Source organism: Phoca vitulina, unplaced genomic scaffold, assembly GCF_004348235.1.
Source record: "Phoca vitulina isolate PV1807 unplaced genomic scaffold, GSC_HSeal_1.0 scaffold45, whole genome shotgun sequence".
Taxonomy (NCBI): Eukaryota; Metazoa; Chordata; class Mammalia; order Carnivora; family Phocidae; genus Phoca; species Phoca vitulina.
The window spans coordinates 1559681-1582440 of NW_022589748.1; the positions used below are offsets into that span (position 1 = coordinate 1559681).

A 22760-nucleotide genomic window follows, 5' to 3' on the forward strand; every position below is an offset into this window, starting at 1 on the left:
ATGTTTGCTACTTTCTCTTGTTCTATTACCAGGAAATAACTCGAAGAGGGAATAGAAACTCTCAGTCTCCTTGCATTTTGGGGGGCAGGTTATAAATTGGATAACTCACTGATACAATAAAATGGTGGTTGATAACGTGGCCATATTTTCCTCTCTGATGGGGGATGGTCCTCTAATTTCTGCTTCGATTGGGACTCCTTTTAAAATGGTAACCTAGAAAACAAAACCATGTGCAAAATACTTGCCTGGCAAATAGAAAGTTCTTAGAACCACCGGTTCCAGTGGCATCAAGCAGGCCACTGGCGCAAGAGAAGCTCGGTGGGAAGCGTGTCCGGGGCACGGCCTGTGAATATTCCTTTCATCGCTGGGGCAGCTGTACCCAGCGGGGCTGTGGGTTAGCCGGAGACTTTTGTAGAATAACGGACAAGACCTAGTTGCACCAGGTGCCGACGATGGGCTGAAAGAAGGAAGGGGGGATCCCCGCCTGGCTCGAGCTCTCGTAGTCCCCCTGTCCGTTCGAGTCCCCAAACTGGATTGGCTGTTGTGACGGAAAAGATTGTCAGCACTATGTAAATGAGAAAGAGGGATGAAAGTGCATCTCATGCAGATAATTTCTGTGTAGATAATTTGCCATAAAAATTTATATGGCAGTCCTTAAAACCTTCGGAGATTTAGTCTGTCTAGGGAAAGGTGATTTATATGGTATTAAAACACTTTTTATGTTCCAGTCCTTTAGATTTAATGTTTATTGCCTATAAAAATGAAATCTTCTTGTGGATATTTAAAAGTTTTGGTACTGTGCAAAATATATATTCACGTTAGAGCCTGAAATGCTTTGGAGATGTTGTAAATAAGTGGCAAATTCTTTGCTCCAAAGTCCGTGCAGCTGTCTGGGCCCGTCTGTGCTTTGCACACTTAAGAGGTTGCACAGGTACCATGTCTCGCCACCATGGTGAGGTTGCCAGGTAGGAAAATGTCTTATGTGGGGATTGTGTTGGGGTTTTTTTTCCCCCTTTTTTTAATTAGCTAACAAGTCTAGAGGTATTCTGATTCTCCAGAAACTTATGCAAGGTGTGACCAGAATTTCATTCAGATCTGTAGCAGTACATGAATTATGACCCAGGCTTTAACGGCTGGAAGTGCTTTGGTGATGCACAATCAAGTGCAGAGCCGTTTTTGGACTTTTTGCAGGCCCTCAGATTCATAAGTAATAGCACGCTTTCTTAGTGTTAGATCACTTAGGCGTGAATAGGCGCCGTGCTGCTGGGGAGGGGAGGCATTTAAGCATTTTGGGGGGCTCCCGAAGGGTGTCTCTTGAACTAAGAGCCCTGAAGAGGAGGACCTGGTTTGACTGTTAAATTAAGATGTAGTCTCCGTAGCCCTAGAGTGTGCTTCTCCGGGCTGTCCCTGTCTGGATGCTGTCCGTGTACAGAGTGGAGCTGGTCCCCAAAGTGCCGGGATGGCAGCTTGCTGAACCCTATGCACCAAGCGCCCATCCCTGGCTGAGCTGCGGTCAGCTTTCCAGCTTCCTTAGATGCTGGACGTTTTAGAAATTACATGAGAAATGCTTTTCCTGGAGATGTGCAGGAAAAGGTGGTGCTCATCAGCAAGGCCACCCCATTATAAGCCGAGGTGGGAATCCCAGCTGCAAAGCCATTGGCGCCCGGTATCCGGGGTGAGCCTGGCCCCGGGTATTGGCCGCTCTCTGTGGACCGGAGTGGCAGGAGGAAGAGACTGGGGCTGTCAGCTTTGGATTCTATTTGGAAAAAAGGAACTTGAGACTTTGACATTGCTGTGAGGGGGGTGTTCTCACCTTTATAGCGCAGAACGTTTGTTCGTCCATGGGCGGAAGGTGTCCCTAAGCCTTGCTGAGTGACTGCCCCAGGGCCGGGCTGGGCTCAGCCTCTGAGTGGCAAGAAGAACCTGCTTTCTTACAATTGCAGGGGAGAAGGACCAAGGCCCCTGAAGTTCTGAACCCCTCACAGTGCAACTCAAGTGGCCCCCTGCAGTAATCTGTAGGTCAGGGCTCCCCTGTAAGAGAGCTCACTGAGACTGAGTCTTGAGGCAGAATCAGTGCAGAGGTGCTTACTGTTGCCTCATTGTGGTGGTTACGCTGGTGGCCCAATGTGCAAGGATTCAGGGGCCGCATTTTCTCGTGTCACCAGTAAAATGAAGCAAGATACCTGTCTCAGGAGAGTATAGTAGGGCCGACAACCTCCTGAGCTGGCCGCAACTCATGCAGGCGGCCTTCCAGGTGAGCACAGTTGTTCACGAGGGTGAAGTTGGAAAAGAGGGTCAGCAGGTGGGTAGGTGTGAGACTAAAGACACACCAGTCACTGTGGGGACAGCCTCCCGCCCAGAGTAGGTGTGTAACCCGTATGCATTTGGTGAAAGGCAAATGGGTGTGTGTGGGGACAGTCCCCACCCTGAGTGGTGAGGGGACAGAGGAACGCCACAGTCAGCTTCGTGTAAAAAGGGCCAGCGAACAGATGGCCAGCCTTGCTTGCCCAGCTCCGCGTGCTCCCTGGGAGGAGATGGAGCTCACCAACTTCCAAACTCTGCTCTGTTGGCGTGAACCACACTATCTGAGACGAATGTGAACACGCAGACTTCTCAATGACAGTGTGTGAAGCGGGCCGGTTACACAGCTACATCTACTAATATTTTTGGTATAAAGCGGTTGCTAAAATTAATTCCAGTCTGAAACTTGATGAATTCTCAGTCATGGAATTAACAGGTTTCAAATGAAAAAAACCAAAAACCAAAAAACAAAAAACCCAAAAAACACCAAAAAACACAGCTCGATTAAAAATAAATGTTTATGCCAGAAATTTGGAGCCTGTCCCGAACAAACTCCAGCTGAAGTTTTTCCACTTTAGAGGATTGGTTTGCCTTTTTGTTGTATTTATGGGGAACGTACATATTTGTACCAGAAATGTACAGACCGGTAGCCCAATTGCCAGCCCAGTTCTCTCTTACGAGGAGTCAGTGTTATTTATCCTTTATGCCATAGGCTGGCCGGCTGGCCCCGGGAAGAGGCCGCCTGGCTCCACGGGGCCCCCGAGCGGACGGGGATGAGCAGTAAGTCACGTACATGGTACTGGGTGTGGGGTACCGAGCGCAAGGAAGGGGGGCCAGCCAGCCTCCTTCGAGCCAGCACACCCAGTGCGCCTCGCTCTGCATTGGTATCACGCCAACTATTTAGGACACCTGTGTGTGTTTCATTCTGTTTTTTAAATGGGGTTTCAAACTACCTGTGCCCACCTCCGTCCTCCGGGCGACAGCACGGACTTGTACGTCATTTGATAGGAGACGTCTGTGTGGTTTGCCACCCTTGAAAGCTTAGCCACTCCAGGCTGTGCTCGGCCAACACAGCAAGAACGGAACAAGGGGCTCTTGATGAAGAGTTTGGAGATCAGCACTTAGTTCATTAGAAGATTTCCAACGGTGAAGGAGTGAGGCCCGTGCAGTTTTGCTGGTTTAAAGATCACACGTGGGTCATCGGGAACAGTTTACTCTTTGGCTGCCCAGCTTCGATGCTGAATGACTGCCAGAAGGTGGTAGCACGACCAGCCCTATTATCATCCCCAGACCTCCAGGGGTTTAGCTGTAGGGATTGAAAATTGAGTAACCAACTTCCGTTCCTGGATATATCCATGTAGCCACAGTAATGCAAAAAGCTGGATGTTACCCGTTTTTATTTAAAAAAAAAAAAAAAATCCTTACCCAGGTGTCATTGCAGTGCGGGTGCTGCAAACTGAACTGGCCTCCCTCCTCCTCCAGCTGTGAGATCCAGTAGCACACCCCAGGCTGGCCCGTCAGCCCTTTCTGGCAGCCGGCCGGCTTAGGGATCCAGCGGGGTGAGGTCACCCCGGGAAGGGCAGATGTACTGGGAGGGGGAAGCCCATTCCCCTGCTTTTAAACCACAAATGTCTTTTGATAACTAGTAAAATTGGCAAGCGGAGTGATTGAAAACATGTGAGAAGTAACTGGATCTAAGTTTCAAGTAGTACATATTTGAAAAGTTTTCCCCAATGTAAAAGTTACTCTTTAAGAGCCTTAAACTAATAAAAACAAGGAAATTCCATGTTACGGCTGCCACTCGGCCTTTCCATTTTTATTCCAGCAGTCAGATTTGACAGGTCCGACGCCGATTGGCTCCAGGACCCCCGTGAGCATTTAAAGCCGGGGGTGTGGGAGGGTGCGGTGGGGGGTTTGGGGCAAGTCTCCACCGCACTTCAGTGCCAGGCTCCTAATTCCATTTTAGTATATCCTATTTTCTCTTCTCGGGGCTGCTTCCTGTATTTACTTTATCCACTGAAGCTGATTCAGGATTAATTTAGAGACAGTTCTCGTTTCTTTCCTTTTTCTTGATTTCCTCGCAGACTTCACTGGGCGGCTGCCCGCTCCACAGGCGTTCGGGCTGGGCGTCTCGCACCCTCGGCGACACTGCCCCTTGTCCCGTGGCTCCTTCGCTGAGCTGCCGGGCCTGCTCTTAGCCTCCCCTCCCTCCAGTCCCTTCTCCCTGTCGCTGCCAGAATGATCCTTCTAAAGAACTGCCTGATCACTGATCGACTGGAGAAGCAGCAACACACTGACTCAGCAGAGTCGGATGCACACTCGGGGCCTAGGAAGGAGCCCTAGAGCTCTTGCCCTCTGTGCCCTCAGAGCCCACCGTCCCCACGTCAGCCCCAAGCCTGTTGCACTTTTTGAGAGTGTTCTGCTGGCGTGGAAGGAGCAGATTTAGGCGCAGAAAATATTACCTTGAAAATGTCGCACAGCTGTGTGTTCTTGGTCAGATGACCTTTACTGTCGTGTCCTCATTCATGGGTGGAAGGAGGATCGTAGGCTCACCGTGGTGATTAAAACAACAAGGGATGTGATGCACGAGTCCGTGAACTCTAGAGGCAGCTGGTTTTATTACCTCTGCCCGCCCAAGGCCTTCTGGAATCCTCCGCCTCCTCTCCCCCCCTCCCGCCACGTGAAGTCTCCCCCATTCCTCAAGGCCACCTCCGATCCTGCCGCCAGGAAGTCGCCTCTCTCCCTCTCAGCTCCCAGGTCATCTGGGTACCTGTCCTGCAGCGATCTGCCTTACAGGATAGTCCCGTTGTTTTACTGAGTCAGAAGCTCTTTGCGCCCTAGCGCGGCATGTTGGCCCTTTGGCGCCCTGTCTTTCCCATGAGGAGCTCAGGAACTCCTCTGATGAGTGGATAGTAAGTTGACCAAGTGGCTGGGTGGGAGGGCGGCAGTTTCTTAGAGTGTTTGCGCTGTGTCGTGCGCTTGGGGGGTGACGCCTTTGGTTTCCGGCCCTTGTCTCGCGTAAGTGTGCAAACTTGATCCAGCTGTCTGTGAAACCGGTTGTAGCCTTTCTTCTGGGAGTCTTTCGGATACAGGTGGATTCTTCTTGTTGGATCCCATTGGCCCTCCCCCAGTCCAGGTGCCCCGCTGCAGCCACACGTGCTGGGCTTTTGCGCTTGGTGCCTATGTACAGTTTCTTAAGTAAAATACAGGTGTCCGGCAGCCCAGTGGGACCCACTAAGCAGGCACTTAGGGATGGGCATAGAGGTAGGAAGTAAACCAGGAAATCCTCTTTTGTCTCAGCTCTTGTTGAAAATCTCGATAAAATAGGGGCGCCTGTGTGGCTCAAGTCGTTAAGCGTCTGCCTTCTGCTCAGGTCATGATCCCAGGGTCCTGGGATCGAGCCCCGCATCGGGCTCCCTGCTCCGCGGGAAGCCTGCTTCTCCCTCTCCCACTCCCCCTGCTTGTGTTCCCTCTCTCGCTGTGTCTCTCTGTCAAAAAAATAAATAAAATCTTAAAAAAAAAAAAACTCGATAAAATAAATATGTTGCTGCGCTTTCCAGAATTAGTAGACTATATGGAACATAATTGATTGGTTTTGTTTGTGATCATTGAAGATCTTGATTATCGTTGTGGATCTGTGGCGATATTTCCTCTGTGTTTACATTAGCCTGGCACGGAAGGACCCTGGCTGGTGCTGGTGTGTCACGTGGGGTGGGGCAGTGCCACGGGCAGAGAAGTCGGCAGAGAGTGTAAGCGAGGCCACTTGGGCAGAGCCGCCTCCTGGTGCTGCACAGGCGACGTCTCAGTATCACCAAGAGGGCCAGGAGGGTGGGGCAGGACGTGTCCTTTTCTAGATCACACTCTGCTGGCAGCTGCCGTTCGCTCCCAAAGCAGAACCCTCTCGTCGCAAGAGGCACAGCCCGTAGAGAACCAAGAGCGTGGGGTACAGAGAAATGTTATTCCTGGGCCGAAACAAGTGGCGTCTATGCAGTTAAGAAATGACACATGGAGTCAGGGAAGAACAGGTGCCGAGAACCTGAACTTGGAGCAGTCGTGGAGAGATCAGAATGCTTTGTAACTGGCATTAACTTCCTGCCTCAAGAGCCGTTCCCCGGGGCGCCTGGGTGGCTCCAGTCGGTTCAGTGTCCGACTCTTGGTTTCGGCTCAGGCCATGATCTCGGGGTCCTGGGATTGAGCCCCGCGTCTGGCTCCCTGCTCATTGGGGAATCTACCTAGGATTCTCTCTCCCTCTGCCCCTCCTCCTGCTCACATCCTCTCTCTCTAAAATAAATAAATCTTAAAAAAAAAATAGAACCATTCCTTTGCACCCCATGTGGCCCTGAGACCATGGAGTCAAGCCCTGGGATGAAGAGGGGACTGTTAATGCCGGCGCAGAGCTTGGAAGGCGTTGGGGGCTGCCCTGGTTGAGCGTGCTGCATTTGGATGAGTATCCAAACCCCACTGTGTAGTTAGTAGTAGTTTGTCGTGATTGCGCTTATCACTTGCGTGTGTTCGATAGTTAGCTACAGCTCTTGAGCTGGCTCTCTAAAGTCTGAGTTAAAGAATCTCTCCAGCTCTTTTCCAGAAAGTTCCATGGACAGGATGGAGTGTAACTGATGACGGGAGTCGTCATTCCAGTGCCCAGAGTGGGCAGACTGGTGGCAGCACTTGGAGGGTAGCTCATGGGGTGGCCCTTTTTCTTCTCTGGGTATCCCATCCAGCTAGCACAGCTTGCGGCGAGACTCTTGGAGGATTTAAATGGCCCCCTTCGAGTCCCATTTCTGCTCTAGGCACCGGGAGCCCTCATGTCGTGTCACCTGTTGGTGCCCCGCACCCAGATTTCCTGACAGTGGCCAACAGCTCTGGTGCCAGGAGAGAGTGAAGGAATCACAGGCGACGTTCACATTCTCTGCCATACGAGTGTCATTCTGCCGGGCCATCTGGCGGGCAGCAGTTCTCAGCCAATGGCAGGATGTTGTAAACCTTGCTCGCTGAACATGGCACCAAAAATCTTGAAAATTAACTGCAAAAATAAAATCAAAGCTGGCTCCGCGGTGACATCTCTTGGCCTGACATACGCAGCTCCGGGGACGCGGCCCCGCATCGCGGATCGATGCCTGTTAACTGGTTTGGTTTTCCCCAGGAGCCACTTTGGCATCTTTTTTTTTTTTAACTTTTCCTCCTAAATTCTAGGCAAAAAACCCCACAAAAAACCATTTTGAGAGCTTTGGGGGAGTTTTATTTGTTAATTAAAATGTGAGAAGGGAATGTAGCTACAGGTAGAGTTCTGGTGCAAGCCACAGCTGTGATTTAAAAAAAACCCAACCTGACAGTTTCAAAATGAAGTTATTAGCACTTCACCTATAACTGTGATAGCTTTTAACTTTCATGATCTGTCTCTTCAGCGCGCCCCCCCTCCGCCCCCGTAGCGTACAAAAAAGGCTTAAGTGAGGACGTTGGAGGATACTTTACCCTAGCAGAAGAGAGTAAGAGCTACCATTTTTGTGGAACCTTTTTAACTTCCAAGAGATTTTCTTATTCTTCATGCCTTGTGGTTTTCCAGCAACCCTGTGAGCCTGGGTAGGTGGTGTATTTTACAGATGAGCAAACCAAGGCTCGGGGTGTCTTGGTGACCTGGCGATTTGTAGCCAGGATGGAGCCTGGTCTCCCAGAAATTCTCCAGCTGCTCACTTCCTGGGCCTCATCCGTGCCATAAAAGACGGGGCTGTATGGGGCGCCTGGGTGGCTCAGTCGTTAAGCATCTGCCTTCAGCTCAGGTCATGATCCCGGGGTCCTGGGATCGAGGCCCACATCGGGCTCCCTGCTCCGCGGGAAGCCTGCTTCTCCCTCTCCCACTCCCCCGGCTTGTGTTCCCTCTCTCGCTCTCTCTCTGTCAAATAAATAAAAAAAAAAAAAAAAAAAAAAAGACGGGGCTGTATGGAAAAATCACCCACGATTGGGTGACAAGTCTTCTCCCACTCACAAAATAATTAAATGAAATGGGCTCTGATTCCGATAATCAGATTCAGCTGATTGCCCACCAAGCCCGGTCATATAATCCTACTAACCCTCGAAGCGGCGCCGTCCCAGCACAGGCACTGGCCGGTTGGCTTGGTGCACAGCCTGTCTGTGCCGGCAGATGTTTGTGGCCGGGATAGCCCAAACAGAGAGCGCGCGAGCGGGCGAGAGCTGAGCTGCAGGGCGGTGGATGGCTTTGCCGCCAAGCATTTTCCCAGAGAAGTAAAGGGAGCCGTTGCCAGAGTGGCTGGTGCCCTAACAAATTGATTCCTGCCAAACAATGGAAACAAATATTTTCAACAGACAGAAATTTTGGCTCCTAAAGCATTCAAATTAAAGGCTTTATTTCTGAAACAAATACTTTAGGAGGAAAACGTTTACCAGCATAGATGAGATCAGAGTTTTTCCTCCTGGCAGGGGCTTAATTATTTTTTGAGATTAAAACACGTTTTTCCTGTCCCTGCTTCATCTTTGGCCCATGACCTTCCCTCCTGCTGGCTGGAGAAAGTCAAGTGTGTTAAGCTGGGGCGCGGGGCAGGGGCGCCCCTGTGGTTTACTGCAGAGAGCCTCAGCTTCCATGGAGATGGTCCTCCAGGTCTGGGTTCGGCTCTCTCGGTCAGCTCCCCTGACCCCTTCGTGATGTACTTGGGGCCAATCCCACCAGCCACCCGTCAGTTTCATCAGTCTGTTAAATGTCAGTTGTGTAACAGTTAAGAGCTTCCCCCTCAGAACCCGGAGAGTCATTCTGGACCAGCGCTGTGTGGTGCGTTGATGGAACGGTCCTGTCTGTGTCATCAGGTGTAGTTGCCGCTGGCGCTCAAAACGTGGTTACTGCAATGGAGAAACGGAATCTAATTTCAGTGGACCTAGCCTCATGTGGCTAGTGCAATTCCCATTCGTCCCCCTACTTCAATTAGGTGTCCCCTGGGTCCAATTACTGGGTTGACAGGCCAGCCTCTCTGCGTTCCGAATGCAGTTGTGGGGACTCGGGGTGTCTGTTCTCTCTGACACCCACCCATCTCCTGTCCCACAGCCAGAGCTAGACCACAAACCCCCAGGATCAAACTTTTATGGGTGTTTTAAAATTGTGACAAGTTCTCATGTGGTTTGAAAACGCGTCTCCTGATGTGTACTAAGTGTAAGAAAGACGATGGATGTCAGGGAGTCCCTATTCCCTGGACATCTGTTAGCAAGGGCGAGTCACTTACCTGCCCAGCCTCAGTCTCCTCATCTGTGACGTGGGATGAACAAAGCTCCTGTGGCTGCTTCTCTTTCAAGTTCATCCCAAGGCCCACGGGGCGGGGGGGGGGGGGGGGGCGCCCCCCCAAGGGGGGGGCCCCCAGCAGCCCTCCTCTGTCCCCGGTGCGGGTCCCGGGGCGGGGGGTGGGTTGGGGGAGTGGGACGTGCAGGCTGTGGCCTGGGGAAGCACAGAGGAGGCAGAAGACAAGGCGCTCTCAGCCAAGGAGGCCCTCGCTTCAACCCAGGAACAAGACGGAGGAGAAAGCGGTAGCGAGCCCAAGCAAATGAGGTAACTAGACAGCAAGGACAAGGTGGAGGGGCCAGGAGAGGAGGAAGGAGGGCTTCTCTGGGCTCTCTGGAGAAGTCCAGGATGGGAAGGGGCGAGCACTCCTGCCATGTGGGGCCATGTGTGTCTACAAGGCAGAGGCTGGTGCGAAGAATTTAGTTTTGTTTTGTGATAGAGCCAAAGAGAGCGGGAAAGAAGGCTACTTAGGAAACAGGCATTTTTACAGCTCAGAACTGGGCAAATATCAGCAGTTTTCTCTGGCTTGGTCAGTATGTAAGGCAGAATCCGTCTCGTTCGGGTTAAAGGCGTCCTTCCGTCTCCCTGCAGCAGTCCCCCCCACCCGCCCCGCCACGTGGGCTTCCGATCCGTCTATGTTTCATTATGCATCACCGAGACACCGTCTCTCACGTCTCACTGTTTAAATGAGAGTCTGGCAAGTATTACATGTAGCGCAATGCTTGTTGGATACATCTGGCATTTTTGTCTTTGCATAGTGGGTTTGCAACGGGGTGAAAAACAACAAAAAACAAAGTCTTGGTTCCCTATTGAAATTTCTCCATCCCAAGGAGTTCACAGAAAAGGGCTTGTATGAGAACTTTGTATCCGTAGCCTTTGTTAGGCCAATGTGTTTGTTTTTATTCACTTATATTTTCTGAGTCGGTAACGCATTCACTTGATTGAAGATTCTGTTTAAAAAGTAGACACCGAGACACCTTGCCTGCGCCTCTGTTCGCTCCCACTCCCACCATCCCCGGGGGTGTAGCCTTACAGGCAGTAAGTCTATGTTGGAGTAAATCATTGCACTCAAATTTCCTAGATCAGGAATTAATACCAGGTCATGTCCCGGAATTGGGAACTATTGAGTACGTATTAGACAACCAGTACCATCTTCAGAGTGAAAGGAGCACGAGGGAATAATCTTTATACAAGGTGGGATCAGCTTCAATAGGGAGAGGAGAAGAGAAACTACCATAACCATCGTAGTGGGCATTTTACCCGATTTAATCTGCATGGCAGCCCCATGAGATGTGTATTAGTGTCCTGTCCCCACTTGAGGTTAGATAGCTCGGCTGGTCCGTGTGCACACTGGTCCCCCAACACACCACCCTGCAGGCACCTGCTCCCCATTGCCGGCCCCAGAGATCCTGTCTTTCTCTGGGGCTGTCTGGGAGCAGGAACCCCCTCGTGGTGGGAAACCAGGGCTGGGAGTACAGCCACTGTGCTCTGTGGATCTGGCCAGGAGGCTGTGTCCTGCTCCTTGGACTCTGATCTCCAAGGTGGGAGAAGACGAGCTGCACTGCACAGAGATCTCAGCAAGGGCTGGAGTGCACGCACGGTGTTTCTGACTCAACCCCCTGAGAGCTAGAAGCCTGAACTATAGGCAGTCCCCTTGCTTTTGTCCACATGCCCACCTCTCTGTTCCCTGAGTCGGAGAGCCACAGGGTGTGATTAACCCAGAGAGCTCACCTCTCCGTGGCCAGCATTTACTGAGCCCCTGCTGGGAGCTGGGCTCGGCACCGGCTGCTCCGGAGAGCGCTCTCCCTGCCCTGGGAAGAGCACTCGCTCCCCAGGACCCCTCCTGGGGTCTCCTTCTGGGGGCCCTTCCCACAGGCAGGGGAAGAGCCTCGACAGTGAACCCCAGCTCTGCTTTGCTGCTGCCTACTTACCCTGAAGCACTGTTGGGACGGACTCTTCCCACCCGTGTTCCCGTTCCGCATTCTTCACACGGAGCTCAGATGCAGGTTGCTTCCTGGGCTGCTAGGGAGCTTGCTAGGGCCGCTCCAGCGGGGAGGAGTCCCTCTTGGGCAAATGATCCTAATTCTTATAAACTGGTACCATTCTGAGGCTCGACCCAGGATCCTTGGAGGCTGAGCAAGAAGAGAGTGTAGGTCTCCTCCAGGCCCCCCTGCCTCCTTCGATCTATCTTGCCTTTCAAGAAGCTGGCTCTGTCAGCCTGACCCCCTCCTCCTCCTCAGCCCCTAGTCTCCTGAACTGTTCCAGAAGATTCTCTGCCATTCACGGCCTCAGTGCTTGCAGCCATCTCTCTTTCTGACCGGAAGCCTTGCAGTTGTTAAATTTGTCCCCTTTCTGGTATAATTTTGCCTTTTTTTTTCCCTTTCTTTTTTAAAAAGCTTATTCTTTCATTTGGCAAATATTGACTGCCTACCTGTGATGTACCCCAGCACCGTGTGAAGCGCTGGGAATTCTGCAGTGAGCAAAAGGCAGGCCCTGCTGGAGCTTACGGCCCATGGGGAGACGCACTGACCTCACACACTTGCACGCACATACGGAATTGCAAACCAGAGTCGCTGCCCACCTTACGGTCTCTGCCTCGGTGGGGTGGAAGGGGATGGGGTCGGGGAAGTGGTATTCAGTCAGAGATCCGACAGTTTGATGGAAGGGAGCAGGCATAGGCCTCCAAGCAGAGGGAAAGGCTGGTGCTCAGGGTCTGAGGGAAAGGAGGGGACCCAGCCTTCTGGGGACAGCAGAGGAAGGCCAACGTGCCCTGCTGGTCTTATCTGAGGGCCCCTAGGAAGCCACTGGAGGCTCTGAGCAGGGAATGACAAGCTCAGATCTGGGTTGCGTCCCCTCTCCTGCCTCTCCTGGAGGGTGTGTACCTGTCCTGTCCCCCCACCCCCATACAGCTCCCCCAGCTCCGTGGTCATTGGTGCCCCCAGGGAACACAGGGCACCTAAGTCTTACATCAAACAGCAGCTCCGTGCAACTCCTGGATCCCTGCCTTCCCTGCCTCCTTTAGTTGTGCCGTTTTTCTCCATTCAGTTCATCCACGGCCCCTCCGTGGATGGGGTCCCTACTGAGGTCCGGGTCACTTCTGTGGCAAGTGCGGCTTCCTGCGTGGGAGTGCTCACTGCTGGCCCCCACCTGCCATCACATGACAGAATACTGTAGCCGTGACTCAGACTTCGGTGGCACTCGCGGTGAATCAAAGATCATGAGCGGGAAAGCGATGGGTGAGGACCAAGTGTCTGCAAAGGGCACTTGGGAAACGTGGAGTCAGACTTGGTCTTATACCTAAACTTACAAAGTAAGCGAAAGCGGTAGCATTTACTTCGGGTGTTCTGCAAGGTTCTCCTTTAAATATCGCCCTTGGTCAGTGCACACACCCACCAACGGAACAAAATGCACTTCCTGCAGCTCCGTGGGGAGCACTGCTCTAAAAGGAATGGGGAGGGGCAGTCCGTGGTCCTTATCTGTCCGTCAAAGCCTGCATCCCGTTACAGGGGAAAGAAAGGAGATTTGGAAAGATAAATGTCATTATAGTTAGGTGCTCAGAATTCAAAAGGAATGAGGCGGAGAAGGGGCGAGGACGTCGCCGCTGGCCACTGCCCTGCTCGTCCGTTGTCCTCCCAGGATACGGAATGGTACCTGTGTCTTGTATCTGCAGAGCCTTCCAGAGGCATCTCATGTACATACGAGCACATGAAATGTGTGCACACCTACCTCTCCACTACGGTGGCCATCTTGGTCACTGCTGGTGGACATGTTTGGGGAAATGGCTTTTATGTTTCTATTTGAACCCACTTATTTCCATGTTGGCGTGTTCCTCTTGGGCCTCTGCCACCCCCATCCTGGGGGGGGAGGTGCTGACCAGGCTGCTGGTTCCTCTGAGCCCCGTTCTTGGTCTCTGACAGCACCTTTCCCACTGGTTGTGCCAGGGACTCAGTGAGCCCCGGGGGAGGAGAGGGAGGAAGAGGAAGAGGAGGGCAATGGGGACCAAGCCCCTCCCACCCACGGGCTCCAGCCGAGATGGGCATCTTTCGAGAAAACTTGGAGGGCTTTCTTGCTGGAAGTTATGTTCTCCCCTTGCAAACCTCTGCTCTGTTTGGGTTCCACGGACCCGGTCCCTTCTGTCTTGTTTTCTGTGCCTGCTTGGTTCCTTGGCTGGACCGTGGGCACCTGGAGGTTGGAGTCGGCTTCTGATTCATCTGTGCATCCCTGGAGCCCCCGACCTGGGTGGCAGCCTGAGTTCGGGCCTGAGGTCAAGTGTGTGGCTCGGATAGCACAGGATAGTACAGGATAGTACATGCTCTTGATGGAGCACGTCCCATGCCGTGAATTGAACATGCTTTATCTCAGTTATCTCCGGAGAGGGAACGTCATTTGCCCACAACCACACAGGATACAGCAGGGATGGAACCTGGATTCCAAGCCAGGCTTCTCTGAGGCCACCGTCTGAAGGGTCTTCAGATGTTCTGTGTAGGGGGCTGGGCGGGGGGTGGGGGGTGACAGAAGGAGGCTGGTAGGTGGCCTTGGGCCCCTTATAGCCCTGTCTTAGCCAGAGCAGCTTCCATTTGTTCCCCTGACCCTGTGGCTGGAAATGAAGTAGAAAAAGCCCCAGGGACTACCCCACTCAGAAACTGGGGTTGCCTTTTTGTTTGAGTCCTCGTGGTTTCACTGATAAAGCCATTTTGAATTCGTAGTCAAGATTGGCTATTTGATTAGCTTGCCAGGTGAGCCTGAAAGAAACACCAGATGAACTAACTCTTTGGATGCAAGTTACAGACAATAAGCAGAGAATACTTTCCTTGCTCCAGCCCAGGGGTGCTGGGGGAGAGGGCCCACCTCCCCAGGCCCAGAAGGAGCAGGGAGCCAAGGCAGGCCTAGCCTGGGGGCTTTAGGAGGGGAGCCTCACAGAAGCCCTGCAGATGCCCCCCCGCCAATTTAATACAGGCCAACAGCTGACATACCTACTCTAAAGGCGAGCAGTTTCAAACCGATCGGTGACGTTCTGAAGACTGGTTTCCTTTGGGAAAATTTTCTTTTAAATTCGGCCACTATTGGCACTTTTTAATTTTTGGTATTTAATACATCTTTAACACTTGGCTGAGAGGCTGGAGTTCAGGCAGAGAGAAAGTTAAAATGTTAAGGAGCTGTGCCCTTTGAGGATCTGTCAGAAATGTTGAAAAAGCATCCTGGAAATTCTCATCAGGGAAAAAAGCAGGATTGCAGGCATCCACAGCCATGTGGCAGCACCCCCCCGCCCCCCCCTCTCCCGGCAAGGGCTGTGCCTGCGCCCGTGGGGCCTCGGCTCCAAAGCCACTGGTCTTGCTCTGGACCTCGTCACCTCCTGGCGTCGGTTGCCACTAAATGACTTAGAACAAAAATTGCAGTTTCTGCATCCAGGTGCCTGTCCTCGTGAGACGCTTTCCCAGGACAATTTCCGCCTCTTTCGGCCTAGTTGGAAATGCCCGTGTGTTCCGAGCCCCCACGGTTTTGCTGCCAGCCCTGCCACCTCCCCATCCCTTCGGACCTGGGGCTGTCAGATGTTTAGAATATTTCTACATCGTTTTGGAGGGGACGCCCTCCTCTGCCCTTCCCTGGGAAAGTTCTGGCCCGGGTGAGCGGTGTTTTCTGTAACTGGCCACCTCCTCCTTGTTCCTAAGCCCAGACACTGGCCAGTGTGCAGCGCGTTGTGCAAGAAACAGCTGTTGTTTTGACAAAGGACGGGCTGGCCTTACTTTTTGAATTACCAGAGTGAGTCAAGAGGTCATCTATTCCAGGCCTTTGCTCCTGGGCAGGTGGACAGTGCAGACCGTGAACGCTCGTGCGTGGGACGCATGATGTAAAATATATTTCTGTATGTAAACCTGTATTTTTTCACATGAGCAGGATTTAAGAAAGGAACATATAGTACCGTTTTTCCAATTTGGTAATACATGCACATGGCTAAAATACTCAGAAGATGTACACTTGACCCTTGAACAGTGAGGATTAGGGGCACCGACCCACAGCATAGTCGAAAATCCACGTATAACTTTTTTTTTTTAAGATTTTATTTATTTATTTATTTGACAGAGAGAGGCACAGCGAGAGAGGGAACACAAGCGGGGGAGTGGGAGAGGGAGAAGCAGGCTTCCCGCTGAGCAGGGAGCCCGATGTGGGGCTCGATCCCAGGACCCCGGGATCATGACCTGAGCCGAAGGCAGACGCTTAACGACTGAGCCACCCAGGCGCCCCCGACATATAACTTTTGATGCCCCCGAAACCTAACCACTGAGAACCTATAGTTGACTGGGAGCCTTGACCAATAGCATAAATAGTCGATTAACTCGTACTTTGTATGTCACATGTATTATATACCGTATTCCTGCAATAAAGTCAGCTAAAGAAACGAAAATGTTATTAAGGAAATCGTAAGGAAGAGAAAAGACATTTACGGTGTTGCGCTATAAAAAATGCTCACCTAAGTGACCCCGCAAAGTTCAAACCCGTGTTCTTCGAGGGTCAGCCGTCCGCTGAAGGGCAGGTCCATCTCCCCCCCCCACCCCCAAAGCCTTCTCAGAGCCAAGCAGTTACAAATATCTTTTGTATCTTTCTGGAGACAATCAAAGCTTATGTAAGGATATGTATAGATACCCTTTCAAACAATACTAGCATTGTTTCTGCACTTTGCTCTTTTTGCTTAAATATATCTTGAAGATCATCCCATCTCCTGGTGCATATGGGACCTTTCTTTTTTTTTTTTTAAACTGTTATCGAATGATCCTTGAGTGGATACGTCGACGCACTCTTTGTTGGATACTTCAGTTGGTTCCCAGTTTTTGCTTTCCCCCTTCCCCTTTTTCTGAGGTTTTAGTGCTTTTCGGATGTGGGGACTCTCCATGCTCTTTTTTTTTTTAATAAGTGATCTGTGACTCAGGGACTGAGGGTTCTGTATTTTAGGCCCCCACTGCCACCTCCCCTAAACCCATTAAATTCCCTTGTTAATGTGTCATTATATTTGACACTTTGAGAATAGGCAGGCTGGGTAGATAATAAAACAGTATTTGGCTTATGTTTAATAGCTGTCTCTTCTCTGCGTTGTCCCAACAACCTTAGAAAGCCTCAGAAGGTGTCCTTCAGAAGGACTGGGTGGTGGTTTTGCAAGGGACCCGGTCAAGGATCGTGAGCCCCAAGTCTGACCAACCAAACCCGGGGCCGGGCAAGCGCAGGCTCTCCTCCTCGCTGTGCCAGTCTGTTTTCATGGTGGTGGGTGGCGGCACTCTATTACATTAGGAGCCTCCCGTTGGTTTCTCATGTGGGACCTGCGTATGTCTGCACACGTGGGGAAGGGAGTGTGGGGGGCCCGTGGTGGGTCCCCAACAGCCAGCAGCAGGTCACCCCAGGCGCACTGGCCCCATGGCTTTGTGACAAAGGTGGGTTTGCTGCCTTCCATCAAGGGACCTGTCCTGGGCTCAGCACTTCTGAGTTGGGCTTTCTGACAGACGTGCCCGTGGGGCTCCTGGCACCAGGCTGGGCTGGACTCCAGTGAGAGGGACATGTGGGGACCCCAGGGCTCTTCCATGTCTCCTGCGGCACTGCCCCCACCGTCCCCATGCCGGTCCCCCTGGATGGCAAGGTGGGGGGGGGTCAGGGCCAGGCCCCACTGTCACCTCTGTGTCCCCAGCATCCAGCAGTTCTGGCTGACTGGGTGACACCCCCTCCCAGGAAGGAGGGTCCTCCTTGAAAGCAGTCCGAGCTCTTTGTTTTTCTCCATGTTTTCTGCATCTGCGGGCGATGGGAACAAAACATCAACTCTACTTTTTCTGTCATATTTCAATATTGGCGTTGCTCCCCACTTCTTGAAGCCTCCTTTTATAACTTCTGCTGCTGCCGCTTAAATATAGCCGTCTAAGTCCTCCTCCTTACCAGATTGTTTATATTTTTGAAAAGCCTTCTGCTTATCTGCGATTGCTCTCTCTTCGCCGTCTCCGTCCCCGCATCGCCACATTGGTTTTGGTTGCTCTTTTTTTCCTGCCTTCACTCGACTGGGATGTGTTTCAAATGTGGTCTATCAAAATGTGCAGTGTTTCCCTCTTTTCTGCAGTAGCTTTGACATCTGTTCTTGAATCCTAGCCCATGTTATTCTTTTGGACTTGTTTGCCCAAGATTTGCTGTAATGCCAGAAACACGAAAGGGGAGAGTGTGGTGGGGGGGGTGTCTGTGCCCCCTCCCCCACCGCCCTCCCCCCTTAAAACTGTCTACAATTTCCAAGTTGATAGCACGCTGGATGTTGGCTCCAGTGCCCTGTCGTCTCGTCTGGCAGCGGCCCACACTGTCATGTGCGAGTGGAGCGCCCACCAGGAGGCCCTGCAGACCTGCTTGGGTTACTTCTGCCCAAAAGGGAAGCAGGTGGAACTTCGTGGGGTGGCTGGGGATGTGAGGAGGACTCGCAGGCTTCCTGGGCATCTCTGGAAGGATCTCCATCTCTGATTTCCCTCACCTTGCGGTCTTCGATTGGGTCCTTGCTCTGCTGGGCCTCAGGGGAGGGGCCGTACCGCAGAGAAGCCACCGGGAGCAGCCACACTGAATCCTAAGCAGAATGTGTCTTTCATCACGGAGGCCACTCAGCGAGCAAAGGGGCCTTTCGGTGACCACAGGCGCGTGTCCTTGTGCCCCTGCTGTCAGCCAGGACACCACTCTGGGCCCATCTGCCGCAGCCTTGTTTGAAACCGGCCCTGTTGGCAGCGTCTCCCAGAATTCCCGAAGCCAGGGCACAGGTTCTCTGATGCTTGAGTGTCATTTTGTCACGTGGGCAGAGGTCCTCTTACAGGGGACCCGCTCCTGGCGACTCTCAGGGTTTCAGTACGAGGAAAATAGTTGGAGGATAACCAGTGTTTCCAGGTGCCTCATTTTCAGACTTGACCACATCCTGCAAATCACGATTCTTGGAAATTGCCTCTTAAAGGTCCCTCCTGAAAACGAGTAACAGGTTAATTTGGATCGTCCTGGACGTGGTGCCTCGCATATATTAGACCCACAGTAAATGCTGTTAATGAAAGCAAACCAAGTATCACCACAAAAGATCCCAGGCCCACACTGTTGAAGACAAATAGATTACCCCCCCGAGAAGCCCAGAGTAAAGCCGAAGAACCAGGGCGCAGAGATGGGGCAAGAAGGAACGCTTGTTACGAACAGAGACGAGCCACTCCCGGGTGGGATGGCATCTGGGCATCGGCCTGACTCAGGGTTTAGGAAAGAGAAACAATTTGCGTTCTGTCATAGAAGCAGACATTTGTGAGGTGCGCATGGAAACAGGGCACGTCGGGCTGAGCCAGTTTGGTGTTCTGGGACCAGCGCTCGGGCTGGAGGGGAACTGCCTCAGTGTCCACTCCCCCCCCCCCCCCCCCCCCGCCCGCCCCGCCTGCCGCCGCTGTCCCCTACCGCCCTGGAGCCACGGGGGCCTCTCCTGGGTTCTGGTCAAATGCAAATGTGATCCCCTCTGGTACGCAGCGCGGTGACAGTCTCGTCCCCCCTTTTTGTGTCTCCACAGAGGGAACTCGATGCCACCGCAACGGTACTGGCGAACCGGCAAGATGAAAGCGAACAGTCTAGAAAGCGGCTCATCGAGCAGAGCCGAGAGTTCAAGAAGAACACTCCAGAGGTGAGGCCACAGTACCGTCCCGGTCTCGGTGCGGGGTCTCCCCGTCCCCGTCCGTGTCCAGGAGCCGTGTTGTAAGCAGACTGCGTTCTCCTCTGCGGGCTGGGGGACCGGGGCGCTGGTAGGCTGTCTGGATGCCAGGAGGCACGAGCTCATTCCAGAGGCAGATACCGACCCGGTTGGGTGTTTGCGAGCACGTGGCCAGTTGTGTGGCCCATCCGGGCCTCTGGGCCCCCACGCTCCTTGCCCACGTCTGTTAGCACGCCACCCCAAGTCCTCAGGAGCACTGAGCATAGTGGGATGGGGTGTGGGGGGTCCTCAGAGGGCCCCTTCCCTGGTGTGGTGGGTGGCTGCACCCATCTGAGGATGCAGTGTGCCGATCCTTCCTGTAGAACAGACATTTAGCCTGGTAGGGCCTGTTAAACGCTTCTGTTTCCTGAAATACGCTTTAAAGGGCACTGCAAACGTGCTCCTCACGGGCTTTTTTTTTTTTTTTTTTTCCCCTTGTAAGTACATGTTTGAAAGGCAGTGTTTAGGGGGGCTCGGGCAGCATTTTCCCAGTCTGTTGCCTAGGCCTCTCGTTCCCTCAGTCCCTATCAAAGGCTTTGTAAGACGTGAAAAGCAAGGAGAGTTTGAAAGACAGTCGAACAGACGTGGGAATTGCTTTCTGGGAGCTCCTGCCGGTTTGCCCCACGATGGTTCTCGTGCCATGGGCCCTCGCCCCAGCCTCCTGCACCCTCCCCCTCAGGTGAGAGCGGATCGCAGGTGCCCATGTGCCTCTGTGGAGGACAAAGGAGCAGGTCTGGAAGGAAAGCTGCCTTCTGGGAGGCATGCCTCTGATTTGCCCAGTATTCCTGAAAAAAATGATACGCGATTTGAACTTTTAAAAGTAGACTCGTTTCCCGTGTGCCAATGTTCAAGGGCATGCTGTTGTCAATCATTTTGGGAAACAAATAACCCTCTATTTTCAGAATAACTATTTGGGGGAGAAAACAGGATAGCCCAGTGGGAAGCAAGGGGGCTCTCCAGGGGCAGATCCCCTTAAGGTTTAAATTTTAGACCTGCTACCCCCACCCTCCTTACCCTCACCCGGCCTGCCGTTAAATGTGGCTCTTGCATGTGTTATCCAAGCAAAAGTGCACATTGTAGTGATCTGTGCCAGGTTGCCCTCTTCCACGAGGGGATGGGGGAGCTGCTGCGCTCCGTGGTCCACCTTGTCACCAGTAAAGACTAGGGCCGACAAAACAGCCAGGCAGCAGGACCCCCTTCTTCTAGTCGCTCTCCTCCTGTCAGGCCGCTTCAGAGCAGGCCTTCCTGGAGGGTCTAGCTGTGGGGTTTCCCAAGCTGTCCTCCTTGTCCTTGACCCCCTGTCCCCTGGCTGACCCCCTTCACCTCTGTCTCTCCGGCCACTCTTCACACTGTTCCAGTAACGAGCTGTCCTCCGCTGTCCTGGGTTCTTACTTCCCTTCCCTTGCTGACCCCAAGTCCAGGGGTTTCTGTAGAAAATCTAAAGCAGAAGGTCAAGGTCATCCTTCCAAGGCAGCAGACAACACTAAGTAAACATGACCTGTCCTGTGGTAAGTGCTGTGAGGAGGAGTGGAGAATTGGGTTCCTGGATGTTCCTCTGGAGGCCCAGGCTCCTGTCAGGTCCAAGGGCTGGGGCCCCCTGAGGTGGGGCGGTGCTTCCCCTCGGGCCCCTGAGGGCCCAGCTGATAAATTCTGGGTACAGCCCCTCCACTGACATGGAAACGGGGGACCAGCTCACAGAGCTTGAGGAAGCCCCACCTGAAATGTTGCATTTTTCTCTCCCGATCCCAGTAAATAGAAGAGGCTCAGGGAAGAAGCGGCTTTGGGTGGTAAATGACATTTGGGGCATTTCTTTGCAGGGCACATTTTTAGACACTATCTTCCATGGAGAAGGGCCCTGGCCTTTGCCAGAGGGTCGAGGCTAGTGCTCGCTCAGGCTTCTCCTTCTGCGGTAAGGAGAGCGTTGCTGCCACAGGAATTTCCGGGAAGCTGGGAAGGGTGAAGCTGCTTATAGGCTCCCGCACCTCCCCTTGCATTTTCCTATCCCAGGTCCGTCCTTGAAATCTGGGTGGGGTCCCTGTGGGAACGCCGAGGCGAGAACGGGTGGAAAAGACAGTCAGGTTCACTTATGCCAGCAACCAACCAGAATTCTCAGTAAATAGTGAAGCCACTGAAGGCCAGAATGAGGGTGGGGGCGAGTAGCTATAGCCAAGGCCTCTGGGGTACACGGAGGGAAGGAGTACGTGAGTGTGTGGGCGGGGGGGCGGCTGGATCCGGTGAGTGCGGGGCCTGGGATCCAGAGGGGATATTCTATTGTCTGTTTGTTTGGGATCTCAGTGCAGGGGGGGTGGCCCTGATATTTCTCCAACACCAGTTATTTCTTGTGACTATACTGCTGGGCGGACCACTCAGCACCTGAGCAAATTAACACTTATCGTCAAGGAAACTCTTTCAGAGATTAGGCATATGAAAATGAAGGTTGCTTAGGACTTTGTTCTCAGGGGTTTAAAAAAAAAAAAAAAATTGGCTTGTTGGCGGGAAAGGCATCTTCCTCGGGTGGACCCAGACCAGGATGCTCACACCTCACAAAGTTGGGCCTCCAGGTGAGGAGCGGGCCCTTGTTCCGGGGTGAACAGCGTGGCAGAGTCAGGGCCACGGTGTGCCCGCTGGTTTGCACCTAGTGTGCCCATGGCTGATGAAAACGCTGCAGGCCCTCTTTGTTCTGGGGAAGAAGACAATGCGCTCCTAGTGTCTACCGAATAGCTAGTGAATCTAATGTGCAGGATTAGGCACCAGAGAAAAGTCAGAGGTGAGTAAGGTGGTCTCCCGACAGGGACATTATATTTTCCAACCTGGCCCTGCCCGAGGGCAGCTGGAAAAGCTCAAGTGCAGAGGGAAAGGTGGGCTCTGCAGGTGGCCTCCTAGCCGCGGGCGGCTCCTTCCTTTCTGGATGAGCCATAGGAGCACCGAGGGGCAGGTGCCGCGCTGGCCAGAGCCTCGGAGGTTTCTCATTTAAAGGACTTTTTTAAAAAAAAGTTTCAGTTTTGTCATTAGAATTATACATTTACAGTCAGTTGATATTATCGCTTACGTCTTTTTAACCCCCAAATTGTAGTCAAGTTGAAGAACATTGCAATTACTTCAAAAATAAAGTTTTATACGTTGCTTTGATTCAGAAAAATCCCTTTCAAAGAAAAGTGGTTTTTAATTTTAACTTTGTAACGAAACATCCATTCCCTATTGAATTAATAATTGAGCGTTGAACATAAAAGACTGGGGTATTTCTAGGTTCTGTCACTTTCCATACAGATTACCTCAGGTGACTTATAGCCTGGTGGCTCTGGCAGACTACTTAGCTTCCCAAAGTCTCAGTTTTGTCATCTATCCGAAGTGTGATGATAGGGCCCAGCTCACAGGGTTGCTCTGTGTGTGTGTCCTGTATGGTGTGTGTTTGTGTGTATGTTGTATATGTGTATGTGTATGGTATGTATTTTTTCTGTGCGAATG

The 22760-nt window shown here is 52.4% G+C and overlaps 1 protein-coding gene across 6 annotated transcripts in view; it reads left to right on the forward strand.

The window, feature by feature from the left end:
- Nucleotides 1-22760, forward strand: part of CUX1 (cut like homeobox 1) — a 352682-nt gene that overhangs the window by 57419 nt on the left and 272503 nt on the right. For all 6 annotated transcript variants that reach the window (XM_032430822.1, XM_032430825.1, XM_032430824.1 and 3 more), the window contains exon 2: nucleotides 19119-19229. In XM_032430822.1, the coding sequence (XP_032286713.1) occupies nucleotides 19119-19229 (111 nt within the window). The remainder of the gene's footprint in view (nucleotides 1-19118; nucleotides 19230-22760) is intronic.